The sequence below is a fragment of the Rattus norvegicus genome, chromosome 20, assembly GCF_036323735.1.
Source record: "Rattus norvegicus strain BN/NHsdMcwi chromosome 20, GRCr8, whole genome shotgun sequence".
In the NCBI taxonomy this organism is placed as follows: domain Eukaryota; kingdom Metazoa; phylum Chordata; class Mammalia; order Rodentia; family Muridae; genus Rattus; species Rattus norvegicus.
Window position 1 is genome coordinate 31,226,860 of NC_086038.1, and position 14,878 is coordinate 31,241,737.

General features: G+C 41.6%; 1 protein-coding gene across 16 annotated transcripts in view; it reads right to left on the reverse strand.

The window, feature by feature from the left end:
• Positions 1 to 1,764: 1,764 nt before the first annotated feature.
• The window catches only part of Ccar1 (cell division cycle and apoptosis regulator 1), a 42,610-nt gene continuing 29,496 nt past the window's right edge, over positions 1,765 to 14,878 (reverse strand). For 13 of the 16 annotated variants that reach the window (XM_063279307.1, XM_063279308.1, XM_006256463.4 and 10 more), the window contains 8 exons: positions 12,001 to 12,192; positions 9,783 to 10,022; positions 8,894 to 9,005; positions 8,026 to 8,135; positions 7,605 to 7,751; positions 4,376 to 4,685; positions 2,981 to 3,186; positions 2,281 to 2,627 (listed from right to left, as the gene is read on the reverse strand). In XM_063279307.1, coding sequence (XP_063135377.1) covers positions 2,568 to 2,627; positions 2,981 to 3,186; positions 4,376 to 4,685; positions 7,605 to 7,751; positions 8,026 to 8,135; positions 8,894 to 9,005; positions 9,783 to 10,022; positions 12,001 to 12,192 — 1,377 coding nt within the window. In that variant the 3' untranslated portion in view covers positions 2,281 to 2,567. Of the gene's footprint in view, positions 2,628 to 2,980; positions 3,187 to 4,375; positions 4,686 to 7,604; positions 7,752 to 8,025; positions 8,136 to 8,893; positions 9,006 to 9,782; positions 10,023 to 12,000; positions 12,193 to 14,878 lie in introns of all 16 variants that reach the window. The other 3 variants (XM_063279306.1, XM_063279310.1, NM_001108535.1) reach the window with 2 other exon arrangements.

A 14,878-nucleotide genomic window follows, 5' to 3' on the forward strand; every position in this document is an offset into this window, starting at 1 on the left:
GAGTTACAGATGACTGTAAGCCATTATGTGGGTGCTGGGAACTGAGCCCAGGTTCTTTGCAACACCAAATGCTCTTGTCTCTTTTAAAGATTTCCCTCTATTTATTTTTCTATGAGTGTTTTACTTACATGAATGTCTTTTGCACTGAATGTATACAGTGCCTGAGGGGCCCAGAAGAGTCCACTGGAATTACATATGGCTGTTGGGTATCATCTAATGCTGGTATCTAATGCTGGAAATTAAACCTAGGTCCTTTCGAAGACTAGCCAGTGCTCTTAACCACCCAGTCATGCCCCAACCCTTCAGTGCCCCTTTCCCCCAGACACATCTCTACAGGTCTATGTGAGGTCAGGTTGTCCGGCATGGCAACAGGCATATCTATGCCTCCTTGAGTAATTTCAAAGTCTATCCTGCAATATTTTAAGGAAATTAATGTCCTTTTGTTTTTGAAAGAGGGTCTTATTTGCCCAGAGCTGCCCTGAATTTCTAATTTCTGGCTTCCACCTCCTGAGAAATAAGATTACAGGTATATACTACTACACTTGTTATAGGAGACTCTGTCTCAAAACAAAACCCAACAGTATCACATAAGATACATACCTTACTATAGAATTATAGTTTGTTACATAAAAATACAGTTTTGAGAACCAGGAGGCAGAGGCAAGCAGCTTCTGTAAATTCAATGTCAGGTTGGTCTGCAGAGTGTTTTAGGACAGCCAAGAATACACAGAGAAATGGGGGCGGGGCATATGTTTATTAGGGGACATGTCGGACTGGAGGGATGGGACACTAATAGAGGACTAGAGAAATGGCTTAGCACTGGCTGCTCTTCTAGAGGAGTGGAGCTCAATTCCCAGCACCCACACAGCAGCTCATAACCACCTGTATCTCCAGTTCCAGGGGACCCAACACCCACTTTTGGCCTTTGTCGGCACCATATGTTAATGCGTTGCAGAGAGATACATGCAGACAAACATCTACATGTGTAAAATATAAATTAAACAAATAACACGTGTAAAATATAAATTAAACAAATAACACCCCCACTCCCCAGAAAACAAGAAGAAGCATCATTTTGAAATAAAAAGTGGCATGAAAACATGAGGTCCTTTAAGGATCCCCCTTCTGAGAGCCACACTATCTACTTAGCTTAGATAAATGGCTAATGTGGTACTTTACATAATCATATTCATCTACAGAGAATATTTACCATTATTCTAGCAAAATAAATCCAAACAAAATACAAATATCTTTTTATGACAGTGAAGCATTCTTCTAGCTTTTTAGATAGAAAACTGTAATTACCTCGAACAAAAAAAAAAAAAAAATGTTTTTTAAAGGCAGGGTCTCTACGTAGACCAGGCTGTTCTAGTAGTCACTATGTAGACTAGGTTGGTCTTGAACTCAAGAGAGCCAACTGCCTCTGGCCCCCAAGTACTGGGATCAAAGACTGTGTTAGCACACGTGGCAGTCTGGTGTAGAGTGTAACTGATAACACAATCCACCTACCCTCTCTTCCCCTGTGGTGTTCCTACAGCCGTGCACGATCGCCACATGGGCCTGCCTACAAAATCAGAGGATGCCAAGCCACGTGCGTAGCCTCTGCCAGCTGGAGTGAGCAGCATCCATTAGAGAATACTTTACTTTTCATTATCAAATGTGCTCTGAAATTTACCCGAGTAGAAACCTGATTTACAGTAAATTATATGTCCTATCTTTTTAAGTCTCGAAACATCCACCAAGATTCTGAAGGAACTACACAGATTAATTAAAAAAATATTTTTTAATGACTTAACTTAAGGCATCAATCAAACTGACGATGTACTGGCTTGTCACTAAGCTGTGCATTTGATGTCCACTGCCTCCTTTTTAACTTCTGAAAATTAAAATAGAAGTATCCAGGGCAAGTAAAACAATTAACTGAGTACAGTAACTACTGTCAAGACGGTTACTTTGTGTAAACTCTAAGCACAATGCTAGCTCGATCGCTTTCTCAGTTGTAGGCTTTTACACAGCGTCTTTTGGATTAATTGCATTGTTCCTGAGACAGTGTCTCACTGGGGTTAATGGGATGTGCCACCATGAGCAGACGGCTTAACAACTACATTTAAACACTGAAAATACTAGTCCAAAAAGGTTGCAAATATTAAGGAGCATGCTATTTTATGATACATACTGACACTAAAAAAAGTGAACTATAAAACTATAAAACAATAGTTCTATAAATAAAAGCAAAATGTCTAGATATTTCAATAAAAGACATTTAGTAATTACAAGTTATTGTCAATTAAACTGATGAACTTTATTGGGGTTAAAACTATAACAAAGTTCATCCTAAAAGATTTTGCAATGCAAAATTCTTCACTCAGTGAGTATTTAATTTGAATGCTAGAAATTACAGGCAATTTTCAAAAGCAAACTCACATTCATAAAACTTTATACATCATTTGAACTAACATATGTTTATACTACTAAAATCAAACATGCATTGCCCTCAAACATTCCTGTGTCATGATTTTTATATAGTACATTATTTAACACCACTCCTCATCACCAAATGTATTTTATCATACACTTGAACCATTCTCCTTGGATTTCTGATCTCTGTCTTCATTCTTTACGTTATCCTGTAAAATAGAAACAAAGTACACTTTAATTAGTTTCTTGTTACTCTGAAGTTAGCTTAAAATAGTCCTTACTGAGTGGTAAATATTAACAAATTAATTTTAATATGTTGCTGCCCAATTTTTCTTCAATTTTAGTGGTTTGGGACACTAAACTTAGGGCTTGGCCATTAAGCAATAAATCTAGCCAAATATTTGGTCTAATAAATATTAGACATGAATACATAAATCAAATTTGCATATTGTATGTAATTTCTAGGAAAAAACTATAAGATCACAATACTAAATTACATTAAAATGCGAGAAATAGATTTTAAACTTTAAACCATGAAGACAGAAAAGACAAATCGCCTCACCTTTTTTAGGACAGTGTGGATATCATCCATGACTGTGGATAAGTTTCTGAGTGTTTTATTCAATTGGTTTTCAAATTGCAAATTCATGTTTTCTGAAACCTTCAAGTTTTCTTGTAATTGACCAAGGTCTTTTTTGACCTCTCTAAGTTCACCAGAGAGGCTTTTGTTAGAATTCTCCAAGTTTAATATAGTTTTTCCGTCTTCATCTGTTAAAAAAAACAAAACAAAACCATATTGAGCCCACATGGGAGAAAGAAAACTCGCTGTTGTAAGCTGTCCTCTGACCTCCCAGGTATGCCACGGTCTATTCCCCCCTCTCCCCTTAGTGAAAAAATAAAAACTGAAGTATAAGAAGCAAAAGAAGCTGGCAGGATCCCTGTAACTCCAGCTACTCAGGAGGACGAGCTTCCTTTAGCTGTGTCTCAAAGTTGAAATACCAATAGACTTAGGGATACAGCCCAATGGCAGCCATGGACCTAAGGCACACGAGGCCCTGCCTCTGTCTTCAATACTGCAACAGACAGACAACCACACGACCTCCCACGACATCAAACTTCTGTGAAATGTTTATGAAAGTTAAATTCTTTTAACTAGTTATAAAGTACAACATGATCCAGTGTGCTGGCATCAAGTCCTCCTGAGGCTGAGAATAAAGGACTGCTGTGAGTCTGAGCCCAACCTGGGCTACACAGTGAGTTCCGTGACAGCCGGCTATGAAGTAAGAGAGAGAGAAAAGAAGCAAACGACCAAGGGTTTTACATAGGGTTACTTTTAGCTGTAGGTTCCTCTTGTTTTGTTTTGTGACATAAAAATCACTGTGTAGCTGGCTGGCTCGTCTGGAACTTGTTATGTAGACTAAGTTTCTCAAAATCACAGAAAGCCACCTTCCTCTCTCTCCGAGTGCCAGATTCAACTTTCCATTTTTGTGACTATTTAGAGCAAACAGAAAGTGGTACTAGAGGGGGTTGGGGATTTAGCTCAGTGGTAGAGCACTTGCCTAGCAAGCGCAAGGCCCTGGGTTTGGTCCCCAGCTCCGAAAAAAAGAAAAAAAGAAAAAAAAGAAAGTGGTACTGGTAGAGGTTAGAAAATATCAAAAGTCACGTCTCAAGCCTACAATGCTAGCACTGGGGCACACAGTAAGAGCCTGTCCCAACATCTGACACATAAGCTATGGTTCTTATAAAGCTAAGCAGTTTTCTAACTAGCAGCAGAGATAACGAAACATAAAGTCGGGAGCTTCTGAGACGGCTCAGCCATAAGAGCACATCCTGTTCTAGCACCCTCTCCAGCGCCTGTAACTAACTCCAGCTCCTAGGGCTCTCCATCGCTCTCCCTCTCCCTCAGGCCCGATGCCACGACTCCTTAGAAGTCCTAGCATACTGCCAGCAGCCTCACCTGTTTTCTCCTCTAGTAACTGGAGCTTCTGTTCTACCTCAGCTCTTACTTTTTCACTCTTTTCCAGCTTTTGTAAGAGACTCCCAACATCCACCATTGCACCGTTGTACACAATAAGCCCTACGTTTTCTTCTCCATCCTTCGATTCCTGCTTCACTGTTGGTGTGGGAAGTAGTAACCTGTTTCCCAGCGTCGTGTCCCCCTGCAGCGACTCTGGCTCGTCATGGCTCTCGCCGTCTTTTGAGGTGTCTGTTAATTTCCGATAGAAGCACGATTCTCGGAGCACTACTTTATTGAGCAGTTTCTTTACCTATTATGCAAGCAAATAAAGAGTAAGATGAAAACACAAGTATTTTACCTATTATACAAGCAAGTAAACAAATGGCTGAGATGCAAATACTCTTCCTCACTGCAGAACTGAACAGGAGCCTTATTCAGACTGGGCAATGGCTGTCGCTGAGTTAGATCTGCCTACCTCTGCCTTCAGAGTGCTGGGATTACAGGTGTGTGCTGTAATGCACATTGGCTGTAGCAAATTTTTCTTTTTAAAATCTTTTAGAAGAGAATTTTTGGTGTGCTTCATCTCCATGTATTTGTACTCGCATGTGTTCTGGGTACCCTCAGGGGTCAGGGGAAGGGAACCCCTGGACCTGGAGTTACAACAGTTGTGTAGCACCGCCTGAGGTGGCTGCTGGGAAAAGGACCCCAGCCCTAAGTAGTCTTTTTTTTTTTCCCCCCTTGGTTCTTTTTTTCCAGAGCTGGGGACTGAACCCAGGGCCTTGCGCTTCCTAGGCAAGCGCTCTACCACTGAGCTAAATCCCCAACCCCCTAAGTAGTCTTAAGAGCCTCCTCCAACTCATGATCCTCCTCCAACTGTGTTGTAAACTTCAAAAACACTAAGCATCCATCGTGATCCTTTTCTCAGTGTCTACTACTAATCAGTTGGCAGTATTTAGAATTTTAAGTATTTTCTCTATAAATTGAATATTTAAGTTATTTGAAAAACACGTTGAGAATATTTATTTTCTATTGTGTATGTGGGTGCCCATGTGCTGTGAAACTCATGTACAAGTCAGAGGGCATCTTGTAGGAATCAGTTCTCTGCTTCTGCTATGGGGTTCCCAGGATCTAACTCACATCGACAGCCTTGGGGACAGGGATCTTCCTTAACCCAATGAGCTATTCCACAAGCCCAGTGCTCTGTTTTTGTTTTGGGGTTTTTGTTTTTTGTTTGTTTGTTTGCTTTTGAGCAGGGTTTCTCAGTGTAGCCTTGGCTGTCCTGGAACTATAGACCATGCTAGCTGAAAACTCAGATCCCCCTGCCTCTGCCTCTCAGGAGCTGGAATTAAAGGCATGCACCACCACTGCCTGGCCAGGGTTTTGTTCTCCAAGATACAGTCTTGCTATGCATTTATAATACCTCAGGCTGGCCTTGAACTCACAATACTCTAGCCTCTGCCTCTCAAGTGCTGTAAGATTACAGGTGTGATAGAAACACTAACTCGAACTTTTTAAGTAAATGTTTAGTTCCAAATAATAAAAACCAGAAAGTGGGCATGGTGGTACATGCCTATAATCCTAGCACTTGGGAGGCAGAAGAAGGTAAATTTCTTTGCGTTTGAGGCTGGCCTGGTCTAAATAGTAAAGTCCATGACAGCCAGGGCAGTATAGAAAAACCCGGTCTCAACCACTCCCAACTCACAAACAACCACCCCCACCCCAGCAATAGGACGACTGCTAAGTTAGGAAACATGCATAGAGTAGAATGTGAAGCAGATGTACAAAGGATGATGCAGGTCTATGCTCTCCTCTTGTATTTTAAATCTAGTCAGCTTGGGAGTGATCCTCTTGCCTCAGATATGCAAGTACAAGATTTTAGATGTGAGTCACTCCACTTTTATGAAAAGAAACTAATAAGTAAAAAAGGGGCTCATCATATACACCAAACAGTTTCACCTTCTGGAACAATCATGTCGTATGATTTAAAAAGCTCTAGAAATAGGTATAGATGATACTGGTCCTGAGGAAGAGGACTAGAGGAAAGGGTAAACAAACTTTCTTTTTCTTTCTATGGAGAGAAGAGTCTTCTGTATCATGGGAGGAGGAGGAGCAGGGAAGGGAGGGAGTCAGCTAAGTGAAAGCGATTTTTCAAAAACGGAGGGTGGAGGAAGGCGATTCTGGGATGGGGTGGTGTATGCCTTTAATCCCAGCATTAGGAAGCCAGAGGTAGTTCAATCTCTTCAAATTCAAGAATAGCCAGATCTACAAAGAGATCCAGGCCAGCCAGGAAAACTGCCTCAAAACAAAACAAAACAGCCAAAACCCACTAACCAACATTTTATGTGTGTGTTAGTGCACACACATGTATGGAGGGAAACTGAATATGAATAGGACACAAAGTGGGTACTGGAGCTAGAGGTCCAGGCGACTGTCAGCCACCTGATCTGGGTGCGAGAAACTGTGGGTTCTCTGCAAGTGCAGTGCAGTCCTGACCACTGAGCCACCTTCCAGCCCCAAGGTAACTTTAAAAAGAGAAGTGTTGGGGGTTGGGGATTTAGCTCAGTGGTAGAGCGCTTGCCTAGGAAGCGCAAGGCCCTGGGTTCAGTCCCCAGCTCCGAAAAAAAGAACCAAAAAAAAAAAAAAAAAAAAAAAAAGAGAAGTGTTTGTCTGAGCAACAGACCAAATGTAACCTTTTGTAAGCTGGGTTTCTTCTGGGCTCCAGGATCAAACTGGTACTATCAGGTTTAGTAACAAGTACACTACCCGCATTCTGGCCCTAAAGACGGCTTCTTTAATAGCAGAGACGACAGAGCTAGTTCTGGGACAGCCAGGGCTACAGAGAGATACCCTATCTTGAAAAACAAAAACAAACAAAAAAGATAATTTCTTTTAAAAAGTTAACAGTTGAGAAGGTTTAAAGAGAGGGGTAAAAGGGCAATTCGATGGCTTATATCTATAAACACAATATTTAAGAGGCTACGGCAAAACTGTCACAAGGGAAGCCTGAAACCCACAGAAAAGGTTAAGTAGCAACTTCTGACACTGGATAAGTGAATTTATTCTGTCTCACCTGTAGGAAGGGTAACCTGACAGAAAGCTTCAAGCAGAATGTAACTCAGTGAAGGAGAACTGTCCAGCCACGACTAAGGCCCCAGTTTCCCACCATAAAGGAAAAAATGATAATGATAAAAATTCCCTTTATTTTAAATTCACAACATCGATTGATTACCTGAGCCCGAGAAAGATGCAGTCCAAGAGTATAAAGTATTTCTTCCAAATCCTTTTCAAGAAGGTAACCACAATGACTTTGATCAAAATAAACAAAGGCCATTAGCAGATCCCTGTTAACTGTGACCATTTGAGGCTTCTCTTTTTCCTAAAACACACAGATGATATGGTAAATAGTTTTACCACCACAAAAAGAAAAAAAAAATGAGGCTCTGTTTATATGAAAGCGCTAATCTTAGAAAGATCTTTATCTCACTTTGGCTAAAATGAGTGGATTTTGTACATGAATATGAAAACCAAAACAAAATTAAAAACGGTGTGACAGACACAAATCCTCTCATAGCAGTAAGTGTAAGGTAAGGAAGTGTTAAGGTATGGAATTCAAGAATGCCATTATCCCAAGCAGACAGAGGAAAGCCCACCTTGTCCTTTGAGGGTCTGTCCTTGCAGTATCGGCTGACGTCCCTTTTGTCGTCTCGTTTGTTCACTTCCTCCTCCTCCCTGTCTGTAAAGCAAAGGGGAGACAGGTCCGCTGCGCGCCCCCATGATTACAGCAACGTTAATCACCACTTCAGACACTAACTGAAAACAAATTTTTATTTGCTAAAGCTATCGTTTCGGGTTAGAGATGGCTCAGTGGTTAAGAGCACTGTCTTGCTCTTCCAGAGGTCCTGAGTTCAATTCCCAGCAACCATGTAGTGGCTCACAACCATCTGTAATGGGATCCGATGCCCCCTTAGGGTGTGTCTGAAGACAGCTACAGTGTGCTCGTATACATATAATAGATAATTCTTCAAAAAAAAAAAAAAAAAAGCTATCATTTCCTGGGACTGAAGAAATGAGCCAACATTTTTTGAAAGCACTTGTTGCTGTTGCAGAGGACCCTGGTTCAATTCCCAGCACCCACATGGTGGTTCAAAACCATCTATAACTCCAGTTTCAGGAGATCCAATGCCCTCTTCTAATTGCCAATTGTGGTTGACTCCTTTCACACGAGCCACAGTAAATGCCCCCGAAGGAACTACAGTGCCACCAACACTGATGGACACAGGAGGCAAGCACTAGCAAGTGTTCAATTATTCCTTAGAGTACAACAGCTGGGGGTGGTGGTCTGAGCGAGTAACCACAGTGCTCACTAGGAGACTGAGGCAGAATAGTGCTAGCTAAAGTCAACCTGGGCTATAGGCCAGTGTCGGGAACAAAGCAAGACAAGAAAAAATGTCAAAAACTCGAAAAAAAGAAAGTATATGGTCCATTCTATAGCACTGAGGGTGTCTGATGCACACATACCGTCCTCCTCCTCCTCCGCCTCCTCTGCCTCCATGGGGTCATACTCATCCTGATTGTTATCTTCTTCAGTTTCATCATCATCCTTAGAATCATCTTTTCTTTTCTCTTCTTTCTGTAATTTAAGAGGACTTAAAATTAAGCAGTATTTCATGAAAAAGACAAGTAAATGTCAAGCCCAGTAAATGGATGTATTATTTCTAACAATTCCAATTAGACTTCTCATAACAATAATAATCTATTCAAATGTGGCACGATGGGGCACAGCAGTAATCTTAGCACTTGGAGGTGAAGGCAGGAGAACGTGGAGGTCACAGCCAGCTGACAGAAAGAAAGGGAAGGGAGAAGAGAAAACAATAGAAACAAAAAAAAAAGGGAAGTTGGCTAGAGAGATGGCTCAGACATAAAGAGCTCCCAGCATCCACAGGACAGCTCCACAACCGTATGTAACTTAACTTCAGTCTTGGGATCCACACGCTCTTCTGGTGTCAGAGGTCAGCAACCACACACACAGAGCATAGATACACATATATGCAAAACAAATACATTAAAATAAGGAAGGAAGGTAGGAAGGGTAGAAAGAAATAAAAGCACGGGAAAAGAAAAGAAAAGGAGGATCAGGGAGGAGAGTAACATCAGAAACTGGCTCTATATATTAAGCTTTGTTACAGGGCTCAGGCTGGACCTGAACTCCTCATCCTCCTCTTTCCACCTCTGAGGTCCAGGATTACAGGGTACGTGGGCCTATACCCAGCTCTAATTTTCTGAGACAGCCTCATATGGTCTGTGTCCAACACGACATTCAACACTTTGGAGCTTGGCCTTTGTTACCATCTATAGGTGGTAACCAGAACTTTCTTAAGTTCTCTTGACTATCTTGGAAATTACAGACCTTCCTCTCATCTCTGTCTTCTTTTTTGTCTTTATCATCGCCCGATTTTCTCCGTTTTGGTTTTGGTTCATCAATATCATCTTCTCTCTCTTCTTTTTTATCTTTTCTCTCTTCTTTTTTGCTTTTCTTTTCCTTATCTTTTTTGTCCTCTTTCTCAGGAAGAGAGAGTAATGATTTGTATATTCTGACCCCAAAATCTCTTTGAAGCATTTCATTGAAAAGTTCTGCAAACAATGAAACCTATAAAAAGACAACGACATTAATACAAATACTGAATAAATCCAGCTATAAGTCATTTAACAAGCACTGTCTTACCATACTTATTATCTATACCTAAAACTGAGCCATGATATTTTATGAGGGAGATTGTATGCCACCATGTCTAGCGCAAAAAGTTTTTCAAAGACAAAATCTTTTTATGGTAGTCAGGCTGGCTTTGAACTCATGGTCTGACTGCTGGATTATAAACTCATGTCATCATACCCTGTGCAAAAGATGTTTTAAAGACAAATATACTGCTAGCCATGCTAGTACATTCCTGTAATCTCAACATTTGAGAGAGAAGGCAGGAAGAACAGTTTACCATCATCCTTGGGCATTTGAGACCTGTCTCAAAAATTGAGCGTGGGATACAGTGCAGCATACCTGTAATCCCAAATATCAACAGTTGGAAGAGGAGAATCAGGAATTCAGGTCCAGTGGGAGCCATACATCAAGCATGAGACTAGACTGGGTTACATGAGATACGTAGAACCATATAAAGAGAATAAACATAAAAAACAGAATATAGAGTTATGCTTACTGATGCAGTATGTAATTGCAGCCCCTAAGGATACTGAAGCAGAATAATCATGAGTTGAAGGCTTCACTGAACTACAAATTGAGTTTAAGGCCAGCCTAGAAACTCTGTAAGATTATTAAGAAGTAAAAAGAAGATAGGAGATGTAGTTCAGTGGTAGAGGCCTTGCATAGCACACATAAGGTCCTGAGTTTAATCACCTCACTGACAAGAGAGGAGCTGAGGAAGGTGGTGCAAGCTTGGGAATCAGAGGAAAGTGGATCTTTGTGTATTCATGGTCAGACAGACATATGTACTAAAGACCTCGTTAAGAGATTTAGAGAGAGATACAGACAGACAAGACAGAACACAAAATTTAGGTTAAAAGATAACCACTCATTTTCTTTTATAATCTAACCAGTCACAAATTTTTCAATTCCATTAAATGGTACTTTAATTCTAAAGAAACAATAAAGCATTACAGCATCACCAAGAAAGGTGGTTTAAAGAGAGGGGTAAAAGGCCAATCCGATGGCTTATATCTGTCAACACAACACTTATCAAGGAGGCTGAAGCAAGACTGTCCCAAGGGAAGTCAGCCTGAAGCCCACACAAACGATGGGCAGCAACGTGACACTGAATAATACAACTGATCGTCTCACCTTTTGGAAGGGTGACCTGAGAAAAAGTTCTGAGCTACGAGAGTAACTCAGTGAAAGAGCAACTGTCCAGCCATGACTAAGGCCCTAGCTTCTACCCAACTAGTGGTGTATGTGGAGATGCCCGGTGGTTAAGGACAATGGCTACTCTTTCAAGGGCAGCTTGCTTGGTTCTTTGCACCCACATGGTGATTTACAAACAGCCGTAACTCAAGATCCAGGAGACTGGACCCCCGCTCTTCTGGCTTCCACAGGAACCAGGCACACACGTCAAGCAGACACAAACAGAGACAAAATAACCACACAGACATGAAATAAAAAACAACAACTAGATATCTATCTTCTGATGAAAGAACACATTCCCTCTCTCAAAATGCCTTAGAACAGGCATAGGAACACAGGGTTGTAACTGCAGCACAAAGAGGAGAGCGGCAAAGAACCAGGAATTCAAGAGTCTCACTACAAAGCAACTTCAAGGTCAGCAAAAGCTACTAGAGACAGCCTTGAAAAAACAAAACAGAACGAAAAGCAAGAGTAGCTGAGATCTAATTTGTTAATGTACAGGAAGTGAAGATGACTAATGCACACCACAGAGAGAGAGAGAGAGAGAGAGCAGTCAGTGTAGTGCGCCTCTAAGAGACCCCAGAGAGGAAAGCTGCCTCTTCCCAGTGCACAGTGAGGAGCAAACGCATGCTGCCTACAGCACTGGGAGGACTTAGGACAGCATTCCACGTCACAACTGTGCAGAGTATCTGGATCCTCACCCAAACTTTAACATTACCTCAAACGAATGTTCTTTATTATCTTCCAATCTGTAGTCTAAAAGGACACTCAAAGACATGATGCTGCAATCAAACTTCCCACTTTTTGCAGCCCAGTTTGGATGGACAATTATGGCAGGCTCATCAGGCAAAATGTATCTTCTTTCTTGGCGTTGGCGTTCCACTTCTTCTTGACGTTTTCTTTCTTCTTCCTAGACATTTGAAAATTTAAGTTATGGCAAAACTTTCTGTAAAAAGTGCGTGTGTATCAAAATATACTCTAAGTCTAATATGCGCGCGCGCACACACACACACACACACACACACACACACACACACACACACACACACGCACACAGACACACACATGCGCGCGCGGATGCGTGTGCTGGTTCATGACTACAATCCCCACACTTGGTGGCACAGACGGAAAGAAGGATGACCCCGAGTTCCAGGTGACCCAGCCACATATGAAATGAGCATCAGGCTAGCTTCTGCTACAGGGTGAGATCTTGTTCCAAACCAAAACTCGAAGTCTGACTTCTTACAGACTACTTAGCCATAATAATTAGAAACAGAGACAGTGCCTTTATGGCTCCTAGTTCTTCCTTACATTCCCTTTACTGCATTTGTTTATTTAAGGGGACAACAGCACACAACTGGGGGTCAGAGGGCAGGCAATTGTCTTCTGCCACCATGGGTCCTAGAGACTGGACTGCTTTTGTCAAGTGTCAATGAACACATCTGGCTTCTAAAAACATAACTTCACTGGAGGATGTCCAATCATCCTGGGCAAACACAGTCTGTCCCTGAGTAGTGAGATAAGCTGAAACAGACTCAGGCCCTTGCCAGCTCAGTAACAGTATCATCATTCAAAATGTAACACAGGGAAGAGAACAAGAAACCACACACTCATGGACTGCCTAGTAACACAGGAAGTGCCCTGCTGTTCCCAAGGGAAAGCTTCATCCCAAGAAATGTCCTCAGAAGTTCCGGGGTCAGCATGCCCAGTTTATGGTTGGTCTGCCAAAGTGGAGTCCTCTTCCCTTCAAAACTACTCTTTCCCGGGGTTGGGGATTTAGCTCAGAGGTAGAGCGCTTGCCTAGCGAGCGCAAGGCCCTGGGTTCGGTCCCCAGCTCTGAAAAAAAAAGAAAAAAAAAAAAAAAAAAAAAAAAGAAAAAAAAAAAAAAAAAAAAAAAAGAAAAAAAAAAAAACCCTACTCTTTCCCTTGGTGCTACTGAGAAGAAACTAACAAGTTCCCTAGCTTTCCTTTCCTTTTAACTGAGTTTCTAAAATAACAAAGCAACCAAGCAGTACCAAGGAGGCAAAGGCAGACACATCTCTGACTCCAAGGCCACCCTGGTCTACGTTCAGAGTGAGTTCTAAAGACAGTAAGAGCTACAGACAGATCTGTTTACAAAGAAACAAAACAAAACAAAACATCAACAACAACAACAACCCCAGTAAGCACCCATGTTAATACATGCTTGTGATCTCAGCACAGAAACGGTCAGATTGTAAGGATGGTCTGGTTTATGGAGAGACTTCCAGGTCAGTCAGAGTCACATCAGTTATACCGTCTATCAAAAAGTAAATTAAAAGTGGAGCAGGGCAGAGACAGCCTAAGTGAGTAAGGAACCTTGCTGCCAAACATGATGACCTAAGTTTGATTCCCCCAAAGAAAATCATCTCCAGTAATTATCCTCTGACCCCTGGATAAGTCCAATGGCATTTTCAATCCCACACAGAATAAATACAAATGAGTTTTTATAATAAAAAGAAAAATCACTAATTTTGGAGGGCACTTAAACACGGTACAGGGAGTGAACATTAATTTCAGCAGGTATCACCTCTGCGGTCTAACATCTAACAATTGTCTGTAACTCTTTAAAAAGACTTCAAAAGCCAGTAAAAACCCATGGGGAAAAGCACTTGCCATAGAAGCCAAGTTAATGACCCCTGCCCATGGCTTACCACTTAAAAGAACCAAATTGTGACACTTCCACACACACACACACACACACACACACACACACACACACACACACACACACACACACACACCCCACTTTGGCTGGAGACTGCTCAGCAGTTAAAAACACTTGTTGCTTTTAAAGAGGACCCAGATTTGTTTTCCCCCTCCCCACCCCTACATGATGGCTCACAACTAACTGTAATTTCAGTTCCAGGAGATCATTGTTCTTTTCTGACCTCTGGGGTACCAAACATACATAGATGCAACAAAACCACTCATCTGAGTACAAATGTATCTTGCAGGGGGCCGCGGGTGCAGAGTTTCAAGGCCACCGACTCTTGTCTAGTTTTATACTATGACAGCATCTACATTCCTTTCGCATTTCATTAACTACATGGACTTTTTTTTTTTTTTTTTTTTGGTTCTTTTTTTTGGAGCTGGGGACCGAACCCAGGGCCTTGCGCTTCCTAGGTAAGCGCTCTACCACTGAGCTAAATCCCCAGCCCCAGACTTTTTTTTTTTTAAACACAGGCTACTTTTTTTTTTTTTTTTTCCTTCTAATTTTATGTGCACCAGTGTTTGGCCTGTATGTACAACAGTTAACTACATGTCCAGTGCCCTCTATGGTCGAGAGGACAGTAGATCCTATAATGAGTAAAGGAAGCCCTAGATGAGTATATATTTTTGACATGAGCAAGGCCTGTCAAGGACTCAGACCAATTGGCCCATGGTAAATAAGACAAACTGTTACTCATATGGGCCCTGCTCAAGAGGGGTGCAAAGCTTTCTTTCCTCGGGAATTCTTGGTGTTTAGAGATGACTGACCAGTATGTACAGACTAGCAACTGTGGTTTCCTTCTTCTGGGTGCCTGAGACTCTAACCTACCAGATTAGCCAGATTCTCTTCCTATGCTGCAATTAAC